This window comes from Phocoena phocoena, chromosome 12 (assembly GCF_963924675.1).
Source record: "Phocoena phocoena chromosome 12, mPhoPho1.1, whole genome shotgun sequence".
NCBI classification, from domain to species: Eukaryota; Metazoa; Chordata; class Mammalia; order Artiodactyla; family Phocoenidae; genus Phocoena; species Phocoena phocoena.
The window spans coordinates 68629316-68649482 of record NC_089230.1 but is presented as its reverse complement, the minus strand read 5'-3'; the positions used below and the strand labels follow the sequence as shown (position 1 = coordinate 68649482).

The 20167-nt window shown below is 38.6% G+C and overlaps 1 protein-coding gene across 2 annotated transcripts in view; it reads left to right on the top strand.

The window, feature by feature from the left end:
• The window catches only part of CFAP206 (cilia and flagella associated protein 206), a 32040-nt gene extending 12724 nt beyond the window's left edge, over positions 1 to 19316 (top strand). Inside the window, exons 7-12 of one of the 2 annotated variants that reach the window (XM_065889048.1) lie at positions 6176 to 6295; positions 7452 to 7650; positions 9763 to 9903; positions 12777 to 12970; positions 14924 to 15067; positions 18859 to 19089. In XM_065889048.1, coding sequence (XP_065745120.1) covers positions 6176 to 6295; positions 7452 to 7650; positions 9763 to 9903; positions 12777 to 12970; positions 14924 to 15067; positions 18859 to 19089 — 1029 coding nt within the window. Of the gene's footprint in view, positions 1 to 6175; positions 6296 to 7451; positions 7651 to 9762; positions 9904 to 12776; positions 12971 to 14923; positions 15068 to 18858 lie in introns of both variants that reach the window. The other variant, XM_065889049.1, reaches the window with a different exon arrangement.
• The last annotated feature ends 851 nt before the right edge of the window (positions 19317 to 20167 follow it).

Genomic DNA, 20167 nt, shown 5'->3' with positions numbered 1-20167 from the left:
TGTTTTGTTTCTGTTTTTTTCCCCTAGCTGTGTTGAGGTATAATTGACAAAGTTGTAGGATATTTAAAGTGTACAGTGTGATGATCTGATATACATACATATTGTGAAAGTATTCTCCCACTGAATTAATTAGCACATCCATCCCCCTGGTCACTGTTTACCTTCACACAGCCTCTATTTTCCAAACACCATAAGACCGCAGGATCAGTGGAACTGTCTTTTGTACAAGTGAATACTAATGTCTTGAGAGACAGAACAAGCTGTATTCTGCCCCCTCTTCATTTTCACAAGTATCTTAATGACTCACTACCACTTTTGGCCGCACTCAATCTGTCTTCTCTCCTTACCTCCGCTACAGAGAATAGAAAGATCACATCCAGAAGACATGACTGCATCGCAACAAACTAGGAGTGGTCCTCACAGCTGACCTACTATCTAATTGCCTTCAGAAGGGAGGACTCTAAATCAACCATTTGAAACCAAATCATTCTTTAGGGTACATGTTCCCCTAACACTGACTTGTGGCTAGCAGCCTTATGTAACTAGTAAGATACTAAGAGGATTTCACGGTCAGTTTATCTTGAGTGCATACAGGTCCACAGGAGCAGAATCTCACATTTACTTTTGTCATTTATGTCCAGAAGGGATATTATAAGAAAGAACTTTGGGAAACTGTCACACATACTGTAAGGATGCTGTAGAGGACATTGTTCATTATATAGTATTTTCTCACGGCTTTCACTCATGAAACATATTCAGCCAACTAACTGACAGTCTTATATTCTCATTGGAGTTCTTACTCTCAGAGCTAGAGGGACGGTTAATAGAGTGTAGAAGTGATAAGTGCGGGTCCTGCAGCCAGACTGCATGGGTTCTAATCCCGACTTTGCCACTTACGAAATCTGTGTCCTTGACCAAGTTGCTTGACCTCTCTGTGCCTTAGTTCCCACGTTTGTAAAAAGGGGTTATTGATAGTCTCCACTAGGTAAATAAGGTAGAACAGTGCTTGCAGACGGTGAGAGCTCAGTAAACAGATGATGATGGTGATGATGTTGATGACAGTGTTTATTACCATCATCATCATCGGGGCATTAGCAGAACAGCTCTGATTTCATCTCAGTAGGGGCACAAGCTGAAGACCTCTTATTTTTCTAGACAGTATCTCATTTCCAAGCCCTCTGTTGCTCGTGTTATTAGAAAGTTCACATTCTGATCTTAACACTCTTTATGACTGTCTCAGACTCCTTTCAGTCAGGGTCAGGATGAGTTTTCTTAACCTTCTGACTTTTTTGCTGGTTAATCAGTGTTTCTTTTTGTTGTTGTTTTTATTGAGATATACTTGATTTACAATGTTGTATTAGTTTCAGGTGTACGACGTCATTCAAAATTTTATAGATTATACTTCATTTATAGTTATTATAGAATATTGTCTACATTCCCTGTGCTGTACAATATATCCTTGTAGCTTATTTATTTTATACATAGTAGTTTGTACCTCTTAATCCCCTACCCTTATCATGCCCTTCCCCCCTCCCCTCTTTCCAATGGTAACCACTCATTTTTTCTCTATATCTGTGAGTCTGCTTCTTTTTTTAATATTCACTAGTTTGTTTTATTTTGTAGATTCTGCATATAAGTGGCAACGTACAGTACTTGTCTTTCTCTGTCTGACTTATTTCACTAAGCATGATACCTTCTAAGTCCATCCATGCTGTTGCAGATGGCAAAATTTCATTCTTTTTTATGGCTGACAAGGATATGATAGTTTTTAGCTATCCAACCTCCCCCATCAATCTACCTTAGTTACAGTTAAGGTTAATTGTTACAGAATGGATACAGTTTAATCAGTATTATCACTAGGTTATAAAATACGTCAGTTTATGTCTAGCTGAAACCTTTTCCTGGGTATGAAGTCTATGAATACTCTTTTTTAAAGTCACATTATTTGAACAGATATTAATATGCTTTTTGGAAGTATTGATTTTGATGCAAAATTTTTCTTTTGCCAATGCTACATTCAGTTTACGTAGACATTTGAAAAATCCAATTATAGTTTGGGTAAGATAGTGAGCTATTGTTTTTTGATCAGGACTTTATCTGCTGCAGTGAACGAATCAAATACTCTGGAAGAGAAAAGGAAGGGGTGATTGCAGTCTTGTTGACTGTCTTAGCTGAGAGAACAGAATTCCATCCTCTGTGGGCTTTTGAAGAGCAGGGCAGTCACCATAGAGAGAAAACCACTTATTGTTATCGTGCAAGTAAATGTCGCATGACACACAACATTTCTTAAAATATGTAAGTCAAGACTTTCGTACACCTCCTCCCCCCAAGCTCTGTCTGCAGGGCCCTTTCGTAGCATAGATTATACAGGACTTCTTGATTTTTCTGATAATGTAAGTAAGATATCAGTTAGGTGGAATTTGTGCTTGTTTTAGACTTGTTGAAAAATGTCCATGGAAGAAAGTATGAAAAACTTATAAATTAAGAAGTGAGGGAGAGGAAGAAGAATGCTAGGTTCACATGCTTTCTCCAAGCATTTTTTGGACTGCATTATGATAAGAACGTTGAAGCGACTTTATTCTTATTTTTTTTCTCCAACAATCTCATTAGAAATATCTTTGTGTTAGGATGCTGTCAAGTTCGTGGTGGCAGATACAGGCTTTTCAAGATGTGAATTTTATCATTGGTAACAAAAACTATCGTTTTCCTGAAGTGACAGACTCATTTCATTCACTCTCAAGAAAATATCTTCCAATAGCTAAGGCTCAAAAACCATAGTTTGTCTGCCAGTTCTTTCAAGTAAAAATGCTGTTCTACTGGAGGGGAAAAAAAGGCTATTTCAGCTTGCAATCCAGTCATGTAAGAGAACTATGTGTTTTAATATGCAATAGAAGTGTTTTATATATACTTTCTGTTTGATCACACTGATTATTAAAAAGCTGTGCACTTAAAGGTCAAAATTCAGTCAAATTAATACATTTTACTGCATCATCAAGGATAGTGCTAAGTGAAACTAGTTTTTTTATTGAGATACAATTCACATGCAAGATTATATTAGTTTCAGATGTATAGCATAATGATTCCATATGTGTATATATTACAAAATGATGGCCACAATAAATCTAGTTAAATTCTTCACCACATATTGTTACATTTTTTTTCCTTGTGATGAGAACTGTTAAGATCTACTCTCTTACCAACTTTCAGTTGTACAATACAGTATTGTTAACCAGTGATAGTCACCATGCTGTACATTACATCCCCACGGCTTATGTATCTTATAAGTGGAAGTTTGTACCTTTTGACCACCTTCACCCATTTTGCCCACTCTCATCCCCCTCCCCTACCTGTGGCAACTACCAATCTGTTCTCTGTATCTATGAGCTCAATTATTATTTTTTTTTTAATTTTTATTTATTTATTTTATTTTTGGCTGTGTTGGGTCTTCGTTTCTGTGCAAGGGCTTTCTCTACTTGTGGCAAGCGGGGGCCACCCTTCATCGCGGTGCGCGGGCCTCTCACTGTCGCGGCCTCTCTTGTTGCGGAGCACAAGCTCCAGACGCACAGGCTCAGTAGTTGTGGCACACGGACTTAGTTGCTCTACGGCATGTGGGATCCTCCGAGACCAGGGCTCAAACCCGTGTCCCTGCATTGGCAGGCAGATTCTCAACCGCTGCGCCACCTGGGAAGCCCTATGAGCTCAGTTTTGTTTTTTTTTAAGTTTCCACATATAGTAAGGTCCTGTTGTGTATAGCACGGGGAATTATATTCAATACCTTGTAGTAACCTATAATGGAAAAGAACCTGAAAAACTTTTATATGTATGACTGAATCACTTTGCTATACATCAGAAAGTAACACAACATTGTAAATCAACTGTACTTCAATTTAAAAAGGAGATTCCAGGGACTTCCCTGGTGGTCCAGTGGTAAAGAATCCGCCGTGCAATGCAGGGGACACGGGTTCGATCCCTGGTCAGGGAACTAAGATCCCACATGCCACAGAGCAACTGAGGCCCCCATGCCACAACTACTGAGCCTGTGCGCCTTGACTAGAGAGCCTGTGTGCCACAAACGACCGAGCCCCCACGCCCTGGAGCCCGCACACCACAACTACAGAGCCCACCCGCCCAGCCCGCATGCCACAACTATAGAAGAGAAAACCCGCACGCCACAATTAGAAGAGAGAAGACTGCACGCCACAACAAAAGATCCCGCGTGCCTCAGTGAAGACCCCACATGCCGCAACTAAGACCTGATGCAGCCAAAAATAAATAAAAAATAAATCTTTAAAAAAAGAATAAATAAAAATTTTAAAAAAGGTTCCATATATAAGTGAGATCATATGATATTTGTCTTTGTCTGACTTACTTCACTTAGTAAAATTCCCTCAAGTTTCACTGTTGTTGCTGCAAATGGCAGGACTCCTTGTAAATAGTGCTGCAGTGAACATGGGGGCACATATATCTTCTTGAGTTAGTGTTTTTGTTTCCTTCAGACAAATGCCCAGAAATGGAATTGTTGGGTGATGTGGTGGTTCTATTTTTAATTTTTTGAGGAACCTCCCTACTTTTTCCGTAGTGGCAACACCAAAGTTACATTCCCACCAACAGTGCACGTGTGTTCCCTTTTTATCCCCACATCTTTGCCAATGCCTGTTATTTCTCGTCATTTTGATAGTAGCCATTCTGTCAGATGCGAAGTGATATCTCATTGTGGTTTTGATTTTCATTTTCCTGATGATTAGAGATGTTGAGCAATTTTTTGTGTACGTGTTGGCCTTCTGTATGTCTTCTTTGGAAAAATGTCCATGTAGAATTTTTAGTTGGAAAGTTCTTTTTGGTAAAATGTAAACAGGGATTGTTCTAGGACGCTATCAGGAAAAATCAAGAAGTTCTGTGTGCCTAATCTGTGAATGGAGCCTGCAAGCATAGCTTAGGGGAGTAGGTCTGGAGTATCTTTACTTATAGTTTTGAAAGAAGTGTTATGTATTGGATGTAACTTTTACTTTGGAGAACATATGCAGAATTATTTGTTTCTTGTTGATTGTGTACAAATCTAAAGACTTTAAGGACTGCATTTTCATATTTGATTCCTAAAAGAAAACTAGCAATCAAGGGGAAAAACTCTGAGGGGTAGGGAAGAGACTTATTAGATCGGATAAACAATATGTAAATTATTATTATAAATTTTATTTTAGATAAATAATGGGTGAATGAGGCAAGAGGAGGGGAGATGCTTAGAGTAGTATGGGTAAAATTGAAACAGGATGCACATTACATTGTGAATAAAAAAATTCATTAGTTGAAATACAATGATGATATTTGATATTTCTTATGAAGTAATAATTTTTTGTCGTTTAAAAATAGTCTAGTAAAACATATAGTTAGGCTACAGATGTCTGAGAATTCAAATGCAGTTTTTTTTCTCTTCACAGAATTGTTACTCTTTAACACTGTGCTAATAACCCCATACCACTGCCATTTCTGGTCACATCTTAGGATAAGAGCCCTGGGCTCAGACGATCTGGTGTAGAACCATGATTCCACCCCTCATTAGCTGTGTATCCTTGGGCAGTTTACTTACCTTTCTGTACCTTGGTTTCTTATTTGTACTTAACAAGTATTTAATATGGTACTTAGCACATAATAAGAATAAATGTTAGTAATTATTTCAGTTTCAGCATTTAGCACCTTATTTTCAGATTGCTATGGCTGTATGAGAAATATATTGTTTTTCTTTCAATGCTGTGATTTTTAACATTTTCTGCATTCTTGAAAGCAATTTTTAAAAATCTGGGTATCAAAGTAGTTCTCAAAGGAATACCTCATTAATTTTATCTTTGAGGAATGGGAAAATAACAGTTCTAGAAAACTGTGTTAGAGGATCCACTGCTCGGGAATGCAGTTATACTGAATATCGAAGAATACCTGTATACATTTGAGAAAAATTATAGCCATTGTATTTCAAAAGATTCATCCATTCAACAAATGTTTCTGGAGTGCCATCCACATGGCCAGTTCTGTTCTTGGTGTTGGGGATACCATGGAGAGCAGAATCCTTGCTCTTACTGAGCTTACTTTCAGGAGATGTGGGGAGCAGGTAGGGCTTAAAACATACATAATGTTTGTAGTAAAATTATAAAAATAATGAATGCCAATTATGTTGTCTTCACAGTCGGATATAATTACTTGTGCTCAAGAAGTGGAAATGATGATAAAGCAGTTAGGAGCCCAACTGGAACAATTAAAATTTACTGTAAAATCAAAGACGGCTGTCCCAACATCACAAGTCTTTGTAAGCATTTGTCATCCACTTTGACCTTGTTTAAAGGTGAATGTACTTTCAAAGTCCTATAAAGTTGGATCAGAAGTAATTTTAATTTTATTTAATTACTAAAAATATAATATTAGCTTTATATGAGGTGATCCTGCTGTTTTTGGTTATTTTGCAGTAATAATCATATAACCAGGATGTTATAAGTTGGATGAGAGGATTCCCTTGGTAGGCCATTGCTGCTCAGCGGAGTGCAGATATATATTATAATAACCATAATATCAGTATTGTCTGTGGCAGCAAAAATAATCCATAGTGCAGTGTTGAAAACGTTTTTACAGTAGCTGGTTAAGAAATTGCCTTCAGCACAGAGGTGATGTAACTTGTGACCTTTCTGAAAAGACAGATAAAATCACTTTGTTTACCAGGCCTGCACTTATTCTGACTTTCTGATTATCTGTACCACCCTATGGGCAAATCTGGGAGCCCCAAAGAAGTACAAGATGTACGTGCAGTATTTTATAGAGCATTTTGAGTCTCTGATCATTTTCTGTAATCATTCCCAACATTTGACTTTAAAAGCCTGGAAACAAAAGGCTAAGTTGTTTCACTTATAAGTAGGGCCAGGGCCTGATTAATTTTTTATTTGTTGTATAAGTCAGTGACCTTTAATATGAATAAAAAATACTTTATGTCACTGACACAAAATCTTTAACTTATAAGCTCACAAGAAATGGCCCCCCCAAAAAAAGAAATGGCCCAAGATGTATCCCTAGACTTTCCAAGTTCTTTTGAATTGTAACTGAGCCAGATAAATCTAATTATAATGAGTCATATTTAGCTTTTTTTAAAAAAAGAAGCTGTTCTCCCCTAGACCTTTTGAGGTGAAGCGTCCATGAATGTTTTTTAGGTGATCATGTGTATTTGGCTTTTCTGAGTAAACTAACTTACTGGCAATCATACTAAAATAAAATGCTTTGATATACAAGTTTATTTTCTCATAATTTATGAGTCCAGTTTCTACTGAGATTCTGTCGTCTAATTTCATGAGACTTTTACTTGTCTTACGGGAGAATTAATCTCTTTACAAACAAAAATTTGTACTTATTTTTAAGAGTAGAGTGATTTGTAATTTTATTGAACAGTGACATTTTGAAAATTTTTGTCTCTTCCTCAGCCCATCTTCATTGCCCTTTCCAATCTGTGGACTAGCTTTCAGGATGAAACTGTTTTGATTAACATCCTCAGTAATTTAACTACTCATCTTGAGCCATTTCTGGGGACTCATGAACTGTTCTTTCCTGAGAAAGTGATGCAAGCTCTTCTTGATGGAGTGACTGTGAAAACTGATGTGTGTAGAATGAAAGAGCACATTGGTAACAGAAATCATGCATTATTTCCTCTTCCTCTTAAAATTACCTGTAGAATAAACTCACTCTTTTGTTTTAAAATTTTCAGGTGTATCATTCTGATAAAGTTTTGAATATCTTTATTGATTGTAAGACTGGTAATGTTCATTATAGAAAATATGGAAAACAGAAAATATATAAACTGAAGAGTTTGCTATCCAGCAATAACCATTCCTAGTGTTATTGTTAGTGTTTTGGTTAACAGTGATTTCCTGTGCTTATAGGTTTCTATTGTAGTCTTAGTGATTTTATTATCGGTTTGTAGTAGAAAAGGATATTAATCCTTGCTATATTTGTTGCAAACAAAGCTCCATTTCTTTGGAATGCTATTTGCCATATATGTACCCCAGATTCAGGTTGAAATTTATAAATCAATAAATGTTATCCCTATAAAATTGAGCTTATTTTAGGCCCTTTAAGAGATGCATTGATTCTTATAGAAAGGCTGTCTTTATCAATAAACTTCCTTTTACTTGTTTAGTCCCTGCTGTCTTATTAAAGACAACTCAAAATTCATGAGAAATGTCAAAATAGAGTCTGGGATTTGAATTGTTGCCTAAAAAGAAAGTTTATCCAGAAAGTGAAATTAGATCATTGACTCTCCAAATTTCCTTTTCACATTCTGTTTGTGTAAAGGCAAAAAATAACCTAGTGGCAGGGCAGGAATAAAGACGCAGATGTAGAGAACGGACTTGAGGACATGGGGGTGGGGGGAGGGGGAGGGGGAAGCTGGGACGAAGTGAGAGAATGGCATTGACATATATACACTACCAAATGTAAAATAGATAGCTAGTGGGAAGCAGCTGCATAGCACAGGGAGATCAGCTCTGTGCTTTGTGACCACCTAGAGGGGTGGAATAGGGAGGGTGGGAGGGAGATGCAAGAGGGAGAGGATATGGGGATATATGTATACATGTAGCTGATTCAATTTGTTGTACAGCAGAAACAAACACAACTTAGTAAAGCAATTATACCCCAATAAAGATGTGAAAAAAAAAAAACGTAGCGGTAATTTGCGTTCTTAAATTATTAGAATACATAAAATCTGAAAATGAAATCAGAGAGACTGAAAAACATCCTTCCAGTTAGTTTTTCCTACTTTTTCATTTTGTTAAAACGGCATATCTGTGCAAATACTAAATGAAACTGAAAAATTAAAGTCACTTCAGCAGTAGATATTAAACTCAACTATATTGGCAAGACGTGCCATTTCCTACTATAAGTCAAACGTTTTTATTCACTAGAACACAGTTACTGCTCCAGGGAATTGGGAGACCCAATGTTCTTTTTTTTTTTTTTGGAAGAGTTTTTTTTTTTTTTACATCTTTATTGGAGTACAATTGCTTTACAATGGTGTGTTAGTTTCTGCTTTATAACAAAGTGAATCAGTTATACATATGTTCCCATATCTCTTCCCTCTTGCATCTCCCTCCCTTCCACCCTCCCTATCCCACCCCTCCAGGGAGTCACAAAGCAACGAGCTGATCTCCCTGTGCTATGCGGCTGCTTCCCACTAGCTATCCTCACCACATCTCATCACCGTTTGAGGCGTTCAGGCATATCAGGAAAAAAGAGTGAAGAAGGTCTATTTTCTCCAAAGTATGCATTTACTTCCAGCTGTAGCCACGGGGTCACTTGTAGTGTCTGCTGTTTGGATACAGAGCCAGAAACAGAAGTGTAGGTAGCACTGCAAAAGTAAGAACCTCGGGGATCAATGTTTTATAAATTCACGTTTTTATTTGCGTAAAAAAAATCGGCAAAACTAGGAAGACTTTTTAGAAGTGTGAAGAACAGAAAAGTATATCCTGTTACCAAAATTACTAAGTTACTAAGAGATGTTTCCTTGACTCTTTCTGCTCAGAACATTCTCAGTTGTTTAAAGAACTGACAGTCCTAGTATATAAGCATCATATTCAAAGTATTTTGCCACCTCGCACATTATTAAGAGCTACACTGTCTTGAACGAAGTTAATTCATCTCTGTTTTAGTCACATAGTAGCCGGTCTCTTCTGCTCGTTTCCTGGGTGGTTTACTCTTCCCACTGAATATGGTTTTTCTTGTGCTCCTCTTTCATTTTAGAAGAGAGAGTAAATCTGGCGGATTTCAGAAAACTAGAATGGCTTTTCCCAGAAACAACAGCCAATTTTGATAAATTGTTGATTCAGTATCGAGGATTTTGTGCTTACACATTTGCTACAACAGATGGTCTTCTTCTTCCAGGTATATCATTGGAAATAATACTGTCCTCCCTTCTCCAATTTTTTCTTTAAATGATGTGTCCTCATTGTCACTCACTCACTCACTTTGTAAAATTTTATGGACTCTAATGGTGAACTAGGAAAGGAGCTACAAAGATGACCTAAATACAATATTTATCTTTGAAGTGCTCGCAGCATAACCCGATAGACTGACATAAACAAGAAATTACAATACAAGCGATAAGTGATGGAATGTGTATATAATGAAATATGGATGCTACAATATCATAAAAGGGGGATGACTCATATGTCGATGAAGGATTTCAGAAGTGTTATGTGGCATTCCTAAAATAGATCATCTTCCAAAGTGATTACCTGAAAGCGCAACAGTTTGACTGATACATTTATTAAACAACATTCTTTGTCACTTTATGGTTATATTCCGTTAACATAGATCAGGATTTCTGTATAAGGACATGGCCAATATTTTATCAAGTACAATTTCTCTATGATGTATATATTACGAGAACTTCTCTAAAGAGTAAATCAGAAATTGAGATGAAATAAATGATTATCCAAAAAGTACCATGTGAATTGGCAATAGAATTATTACAAAGAATTATTGGGATTGTGTGTATACAGGCTAGAGAACATACACATTGACTCATTTTTTTTTTTATGGTAGAGATTTTTTCATTATGCGAGTAATAAAAGGTTTACCTTGGGAGAACTGAGAGAATAGTATTCTGAGGTCCTGTGAGGGTCACTGACAGGAGAAAACAATCAAGAGCTGTGAAGAAGTCAAAAGCAATAGAATGGAGATGATTTCCTTCTCCCCTTGTCTTTTTTTTCCTTCCCTTTGCTCCCCCCACCCCAAATCTCTCTCTCCCTCCACAGATAAGAGGGGAAGGGAGTCATGAGAGAAACAAACACAGAAACATGGGTGTGGGGTGACACAGAGGTAGGATGATGTGGTTGGAAAAGCTATGGGCCAAGATTGGGAGAGCCTGGTTTCTTTTTCTTTTTTAATATTTATTTATTGTTTATTTTTGGCCGTGCTGGGTCTTAGTTGCGGCATGCGGGATCTTAGTTGCGGCATGCGGAATCTTTTTTGTTTTTAGTTGTGGCATGTGGGCTTCTTAGTTGCGCATGTGAACTCTTAGTTGCAGCACACATGTAGGATCTAGTTCCCTGACCAGGGATGAACCCGGGTGCCCTGCACTGGGAGTGCGGAGTCTGAACTGCTGGACCACCAGGGAAGTCCTGGGAGAGCCTGGGTTCTAGTCGCCGTTGTTCCATTAGTAAACAGAGTAACTTTCAGCAAATCTGTTGTCTTTTGTGGACCTCAGCTTCCACATCAGGAAAAGAAGGACCAACTAGGAGGTCTGTTTGGTCCCTTCCAGCTCCTACCAACTATGATTCTAAGAAAGGGGGAGAAAGAGAAAAAAGTAGAAGGGCTTGAGGGGCTTTGCGTTTAGAATCCTCTCAGAATCAGCTAGTCTGGAGACTTTATTTCTACGTGCTACAATATTTCCTGGGCACCAGCCACCTGCACTGCCTCGGAGGAATCCCGTGAGAGTCCCTCCTTCCTCGGAACTGCAGACCACAGGGCTTGAGTCCCCGGGTAATGCTGGGGCTTACCAGGCAGGGTCCTTTTCAGATGACATCACTGACTTTACTGCCCACCTCTCGTTCCCTTGTGCACTGCTCTAGCCCCACTGGCCTTCTTGCTATTCTCAAACATTCCGAGCTCATTTTCACCTCGAATCTTTTGCACTTGCTATTCCTTCTACTTGGACAGCTCTATTCCCCCACAGCTACATACCTTGCTCCCTCATCTTATTCAGCCTTCTCTGATCACCCAACTTAAAATATCAATCTCGCCCTTCTTCCTTTTACTATGTGTTTAACCTGCTTTGCTTACTTGTTTTCTGTAGCACTGGTTCATTTCTTTTCTCTGTATCCTCAGTGCCAAGAACAGGGTCAGTAAATATTCGTTGAATAAGTGAAAGAATAAATAAATAAGACAGTGTTACCGTTTCCTATATAATTCCCACAAACTGTGGATACTTATAACCCATATTTTATGTAGTATCTTTTCATAGTGGGAGATACTTTCTAAGATGCAAATGTACATTTTGGAACAGATGTTTCATTTTTATAGTTCTTACAGAATTATTTTAAAAACTGTGCTTCTAGTAGTTAGTTTAAGGAGATTTGAAAAACCTGCTGGATGATTAAGTGGCTTCTCATAAAAGATTTTTAAACGACTTATATCTGGATAGTGAAATATTTTTAAACAAAATCATAATTTAAAATTTAAAAATACGGGATTTCCTGGTGGTCCAGTGGTTAAGATTCCATGCTCCCTGTGCAGGGAGCACAGGTTTGATCCCTGGTCGGGGAACTAAGATCCTGCATGCTGCATGGTGTGGCCAAAAAATAAAATAATTAAAAATGTGTAAAATAAATTTCATTTGAATTTTATGTAAAATATAATTTAACAAAATATAACTTAAAATTGCTAGTTGTAACATTTTAGCTAATAAAGACATAAGTGATATGTTAAAAATAGAGTGTATAGGGAATGGTTCTATGAATGTATTATAAACATAGAATCAGTATTTCATATCTTTTTTAAACAATATATTTATTTATTTATTTATTTGGTTGCACCAGGTCTTAGTTGTGGCAGGCGGGCTCCTTAGTTGCGGCTCCAGGGCTCCTTAGTTGTGGCATGCAAACTCTTAGTTGTGGCATGCATGCGGGATCTAGTTCCCCAACCAGGGACCAAACCCAGGCCCCCTGCATTGGGAGCACAGAGTCTTATCCACTGCTTCACCAGGGAAGTCTCAGTATTTCATATCAAATTCAATTCCTTTTCTTAATTTTCAGGAAATCCAGCAATTGGAATTTTGAAACATAAAGAAAAGTATTACACTTTCAATACCAGAGATGCTGCATATTCATTTGCAGAAAATCCTGAAAATTACATTGATAAAATTAGAGAAAAAGCCAAAAAAAATGCAGAATTGATTCAGCTACTGGAACTTCATCAACAGTTTGAAACCCTTATTCCAAATTCTCAGGTAAGCAGCGTTGGCATTTTGAGAATTCATGACATTTAAAAGTGTAGTTAATTAAAAAAAGTTACGTTTTGTTGTAGAATGGTCCCCCAAGTCAAGGCAAGAGACAGGGTCAGAATGAGGGCCTTTACAGGTTATCTGAAAGGGGTTCACATCTGAAGATGGAAACTAAGGAAATCCACAAAGAATAAATGAAAACAGGACAAGGAGTTAAATTGATGAATTAGACTGGAAAAATCTGAGAGAGCAAGACTACATTTAGACAAATAATTGGAACTACAGTATTTCCTTATCTAAAATGGAAGGAGCTTAGCACAGATAACATAGGTGGTAACTTAGGCTCAGAACTGTAAAATAATTTAAGAGGTTTAAATTGCAGTAGTCTGAAAGGCCACAGAATGGATCTGAAGGTGTGTTTCTGTGTGTGTGTTTGCCGATTCCTTACTTCATTCAGCAGACACTTACTGAGCCGCTTGCTGTGCACCAGGCATGATTCTGGGCACAGTGAACAAAGCAGGTAGCAATCCCTGCCTGCACGGGGCTCACATTCTACCACTGTGTATCCTTGTTTTCTTCCTCTTTGTCTCTCATTTGTACTGTTCACATTTTAATTGCTCTTTCTGTCATCCTCTCTTGTTTAATTTACCTCTTTTAAACTCACTAAACTAAAACCCCGCAATACATGGTTTATAAATGGTTTGTGTTTGTTATATTTATCAACATTTTGACAGTGAAGCAGGTGGGTGTGGATACGACTGACCAGGTTGGCAGGGATCCCAGCAGTGACTGGTAAGAGGACGATGGGGCTGGTGACAGTGAGGAACAGAGGATGGTCTGAACACTTGGGCAAGAAGACTGACATCCAGCCAAGGACAGCTAGGTCAGAAGGGGGCAGCTGTTGGCACTCTTGTTCTCATACCACGCTGCCAGTCTGTTGATGTGATGCTCCAGCTGCCCTTTTAAGATAGCACAAAGACAATGAAAGGCTAGAATCAGATAACCAGGAAGGTGTTCTGTATGTAGATACTTGTCTATTAAAGAACAGTTTTCCTCTACATATCTGGTCTTGTTTTTCCCTTTCTGTGTACTTAATCCTGTGTATTTAATCCTTCACTGACCTTTAATACCTATGGAAGTGAGTATTCTTTCTTCATATTCCAATGCTGTATTCATTATTTTTTCTTGCCATTTACTTGCATAATATTGTAAATTATCTTTTCAGCATCTTTTTACCTACCTAAGTATATCATAAGATCATTTTGAAGGCAAAAATTATATCTTACGCTCAATGGTAGGCGTTCAGTAATCATCTCTTTCTTGATTTGGGGAAAGAAGTTCATCTCTTCCCCCTCCTCTTTACTAGGACTTGAGTTTCTTAAACCTCTGCCACCCGTTCCAGCAACTTCATTTCCAGCATAATCATAACTTGTTTAGCCTGGAATCACTGAATACTTAATATTTTAATAGTGAGCTTCTGGGTGCTTTGGCAGAAAGATGAATATATTCCACTAAAATAGATAATAATCTGCTATGTATGCAGAGCTTGAGTTTAAGATATCTTCTAAAGATGTTCTGATACTTTAAACAAATGTGATGTATACCTAATATTTAATAGCTATTCTAAACTTCTATCCATTTCCAATAAGGTATTCAATTATGCTCCCCACTGTGAAAATTGGAGAGGGACATTTGACTTGGGGTGAGTGATGTTAGGTTTTCTCCTTCCAAAATACACCTCCTACATTAAGTTCAAAAAATCAGGCACAGATTCATAATGCCTGGGAAAGTAATTGCATTTGGCTCGCTAATTATGAACTGTTTTTTATTTTGCTGGTATTTACAAGTATGTTTCATGTTGTTTTCCTAATATTTTGTCAGTTTTAGCTAAATATTTTAGTTATCTGTAAATAATGTTTATTTTTTACAAATATTAATTACAAAACTCCACTTCTTTAGATGAAAGAGGTTGACAAACATTATATAAAACCAATTGCAAAGTGTGAAAGTAGCACACAGACGGATACACATTTATTGCCACCAACAATTGTGAGATCATATGAGTGGAATGAATGGGAATTAAGAAGAAAAGCTATAAAATTGGTTTGTAACAATATTTTCTAAACTTATTTATAGGTTGGGGAATTTTAATATGTTGTTACTCAGAGTTGGTAAGCTAAATTATTTATATAAAATAGTGAAGTGTACACAGTTTTTTTGCTAAAATAAAAATAATTAGTATAATTTATAATTTTCCAGCTTTACATTGTAAGATTATCTTCTAGGTTTTTTTTTAAATTAGTTTATTTATTTTTGGCTGCGTTGGGTCTTTGTTGCTGTGCACGGGCTTTCTCTAGTTGCAGCGAGCGGGGCCCACTCTTTGTTACAGTGCGAGGATTTCTCATTGTGGTGGCTTCTCCTGTTGCGGAGCACGGTCTCTAGGCATGCGGGCTTCAGTAGTTGTGGCACGTGGACTCAGTAGTTGTGGCACGTGGGCTCAGTAGTTGTGGCGCACGGGCTTAGTTGCTCCGAGGCATGTGGGAATCTTCCCGGACCAGGGATCGAACCCGTGTCCCCTGCATTGGCAGGTGGATTCTTAACCACTGCACCACCAGGGAAGTCCCTATCTTCTAGTTCTAAGCATATATAGAAATACAGAAGCATGAAACTGCTCTCAAATTATATCAGCCAGTAACTAGAACAATGATAGTTGCTATCTTTCTATCTCCTTTTCTCAATCTCTACTCTGTCTCTCTACTGGTATATATAATAGTTTTAATTAATTGTGCTAACCTATAAGGTGCTAGTATTTAAAGCCCTGCAGCTTCCTCTAATCATTTAAAACATACCCTTCTCTTTTTTGGACTTTTTTTTGAGGAGCAGAATGTTACTGCTGTTATAGCACAGATACAGTCCCCTCTTATTGTCAACTTGTTCTCTCCAGATGTCTCACTTGTCCTTCTGATTCGCAGTCATCTTAATCACAGTAGGTACCTACCCTTGAAGCCTTCTTTGAAACTCTCGTCCCTATCTGACTCAGTGGAATTCCCCCCACTCTTCCTTTTGATAGTATCTGATCATTTTAAACAACAAATATTTATAGTGTGAAGGAACAAACTCTTTTTATAACTGTAGCCTTTTCTCAGTATATTTTATCCAGCTCTTTAACGGAAATCAGGTGTGGAAATAAAGGAAGACTACTCAAATGAGAACAGAGGCTATTTATTCGAAGCTTGCTATATCAAGGGAGCCAGTCACCATCACTTGTGTTTGGCAGAGACTCAAAGTTGGGGAGAGGAGTGAGAAAGTTTTATAGTGAAAAAGGGGAAGGCTTCAGGTATTCCTCTGATTGGAGGATGTTGACAGGGGAAACTGGAGGCGGGCTAACTAGCAGCGGGCGATGGGGGGGTATCTTTTGTGATTGGTTTAGTGAGCATATTTGGCTTTCTCTAGTTGGTCCAGAGATGGAAGGGGAGGCAGCAGGAAAAAAAAAAAAATAGGGCTGTTCTGCTGTTCAGAGCTGATTGCTACAGCTACCGAGGTTGTGGTTTGGCTTCCAAGACTGGTTGCTGCAGAGGTTTGGGTTCGAGTTCTGTTATCATATAAGGTCCAACCTAGGTCCGTTTGTATATTGTCTCTCTTTTCACTAACCACATCATTTCCCTTGCCACCCTCTCTGGTGGCAGCTTTTCAGTCTCCTGATTTCTCAAGATGAGGAAGGTTCAGCTTCCTAGAATATTTTCCAGATCAGCGGCCCCCAACCTTTTTGGCACCAGGGACCAGTTTCGTGGAAGACAGTTTTTCCACGGGGGAGGTGGGGGATGGCTCAGGCGGTGATGGGAGCGATGGGGAGCGATGAGGGTGATGGGGAGCGATGGGGGGCGATGGGGGGCGATGGGGAGCGATGGGGGTGATGGGGGGCGATGGGGAGTGATGGGGACGATGGGGGCGATGGGGAGCGATGGGGGCGATGGGGAGCGATGGGGGGCGATGGGGGGCGATGGGGAGCGATGGGGGGCGATGGGGAGCGATGGGGAGCGATGGGGAGAGATGGGGGCGATGGGGGGAGACGGGGAGCGATGGGGGGCGGCAGATGAAGCTTCGTTCGCTTGCCTGCCGCTCACCTCCTGCTGTGTGGCCCGGGTCCTAACAGGCTGCGGACCGGTACTGGTCCTCGGCCCAGGGGTTGGGGACCCCTGTTCCGGATCATTGTTCCATTAGCATTCTTACCAGTTACTCTTCTGTAGTTCATGAAGCTCCCATTCCCTGCATTCTTTTCTGTTATCTATCAATACTAGACTCACTTGAGCTCATCAGATGTATACTGGGTAACGTATATATATCCTATCACCTTTTTCTTCAGGAACTAATAGTCTAGCAAGTGACATTGATACACTAAAAATATTTTAGTATCTCTTGGTAAGTGGTATAACAGAAGTGAAAAATTCTACTCCATTGACTTAGGTGACATTTTAAGTTGGTCTTGAGATACACATAGACAAAGGAGAAGAGAGGAGTGATGGTTGGACAGGATATGGGAGGTATAGGTGGCAGATTAGGTCTGGCCTGGAAATGTTAAGAGAATGCGGTGTTCAACGGGGCTGAACCTCGTACTGACTGGACCCTCTCTTCTCACTCCTCGACTTCATTCTTCTTCCCACCTTAGATGGAATTATCCCCTAGAATTGCAGCATGTTGAATGCCAGCTCCTCATATATTAGCAACATGACCTGTTGATAAGACAAAGCTGAGTATATGGCTTAGAGCTGTAACGGAAACCACCCCTTCAGCAGAGCTTTGCAATGTCTCAGAGGGGGAACAGCAAAAGGTCAGGATTTATTGAGACTTTGAAGTTTGGTTGAAGGCAGGTCTTTTGATGCCTGGGCTCAGTCAGGGGATGTGTTGGGGGCCTGAACTGGGTTGTAAAGATTATGAAAAAGCAGTCCAGGATTGATGGGAATAGCAAGGTGAATCTTCAGGCAAGGGATGCAGAGTCTTAGGGCTTCTTCTGTGTGTTAATGCTTACCACTGAAGAGTCATGCATCTTTCAGGATGTTCTGTAATGAACAATCAAGTTATTTTCTTTGGCAAGAGTCTCTTGGAATAATAAAATTATGCTAGTGAAGACAAAGGAATAGCAAAGTCCTGTTAATGTAGACGATAAGCTGTGTGTGGGAGAAGTAGTTTTGGTTCTCAGTCACCTGCAGTGTCTCAAACGTGGAAATGTTTCCTCTAATTCCAGGTCTCTCCTTCTTAATTCACATGCTGTAATTCCTTCTGAGTTTTTTCCTTGGACTTTACCACAACTTCAATAAAACTCTTATTCTCTTTTTTTATAAACTCCTCCTTGCTTCCCAGCCTGAGCAATCTGTTTAACCTCATGTTTAGTTGTAATCCATAAAAGGAGTAAGCATAATGTAGAAAAATGTAAAGTATTATCTGGAAACATCAGAGCTTTTTATATTAAAAGTTTTGGGTGAAGCCCATTTAAGTAAGACAATGGAAATCTTAAATTTTTGTCTTTTAAAAAAATAAGCCAAGAATGGTGGAAAAATCCAAGTTGTATGACTCTCAAAGTATAATAATGAATGAATTATTATATTTTTATATTAACAAAGAATTGAGCTCACTGTAGGTTTGAATCTGTGTGTTCTCTCTTTGGGTCCATTTTCATTACTTAATCTATTTTCCTACTTCTCAGACAAGGTTATTTATTTTCTGTTATGTTCTAAATTTTCCAGTGTTTTAATGTTTTGCAGAAACACGCTATGTTGCAGGACTAATTTCTTTGTGGATTGAGAGAAAAACATAAGGCCGATACTAACTGGTACCTGACAGTATTTTATTTGTTCTTTAGAGAAATGTTCATTCCTGTGTATTCTCTTTCTACTTAGGCCAATTTGCGTCGGAAAGTTACTCACTCGGTACAGACTGATCTTAGTCACATGAGAAGAGAAAATTGTTCCCAGGTGTACCCTTCAAAGGATGCTAGCACACAGTCAATGAGGGAAGCCAGCAGCCAAGTGCCACGGCCCCAGATTTACGTAGCTGGTTTCCGCGGGGGCCATACCAAGACCACCTCTGAAGTCAAGGTGAACTTAACTAGAGCCATTGATGAAACCTAGTTAGAGACCACACTTTTAACGTAGATACCACTAAATTGTGAACAATGGCAAATATTTAAAAGTATTTTTGCATCCATGAAAATTAGCTAATTTTGTGGGGCTGGCACGTTCATTGGTGGTATGAATGTTTTGGGGTTCTCACCCATATGCACTGTCAAACTGCTACAACAAATGAAAAATTATTTTCTGTAATACATTTTTCATTCTATTAAAATTGCAAAGTAAAACTCTGTCCATTCCTCTTTGACTTGTAAGAGAAAGTTTGGCAGCATTAAGACTGAAATTATTAGATATTAATATAAGATGATTAGATATTAATATATATAAGATTGTTATGCATGGGATAGAAATTTATTTAGATAACTTTTTATATATTGATATAAGATTATTGTACCTGGGATAGAAGTTTATTTCTGAAATCATATTTAATGTTGAACATTAAAAATTTAAACCATAATCAATATTTTCAGCTTCATTAGCTATTAAATACACCATGGATTAAATTGATATGTAATAAGACCTCACTAATTTGGAACAGTTGGAACAAAGGTCCACATGATGTTTTTATTTTTTAAAATTTTATTTAAAAAAGTATTTATTTATTTTTATTATGTATTTTAAAAAATTTATTTTGGCTGCACTGGGTCTTAGTTGAGGCATGCAGGATCTTCGTTGTGGCATGCGGGATCTTTAGTTGCAGCATGCGGACTTCTTAGTTGCGGCATGTGGGGGGCATGTGAACTCTTAGTTGCGGCATGCATGCAGGATCTAGTTCCCTGACCAGCGATCCAACCTGGGCCCCCTGCATTGGGAGTGCGGAGTCTTACCCACTGGACCACCAGGGAAGTCCCACATGATGTTTTTTAAAATCTGGAAATTTTACATGGAATCTGGATTCTGGCCCCTTGAAAAGATCGGAATATCTAGCAGCACTCGGCCAGCATTCCTGTAACCAGTAGCTTTGCGCTTTCGTAGGGCAGGTACTTCTGGTTTTAATTCTTGCTGCCTTACAGGTCTCCTACTTCACTCCTTTGACCTATTTGCCTAACTCCATAGGTTGTGTTTAGGGCCCCTGTCA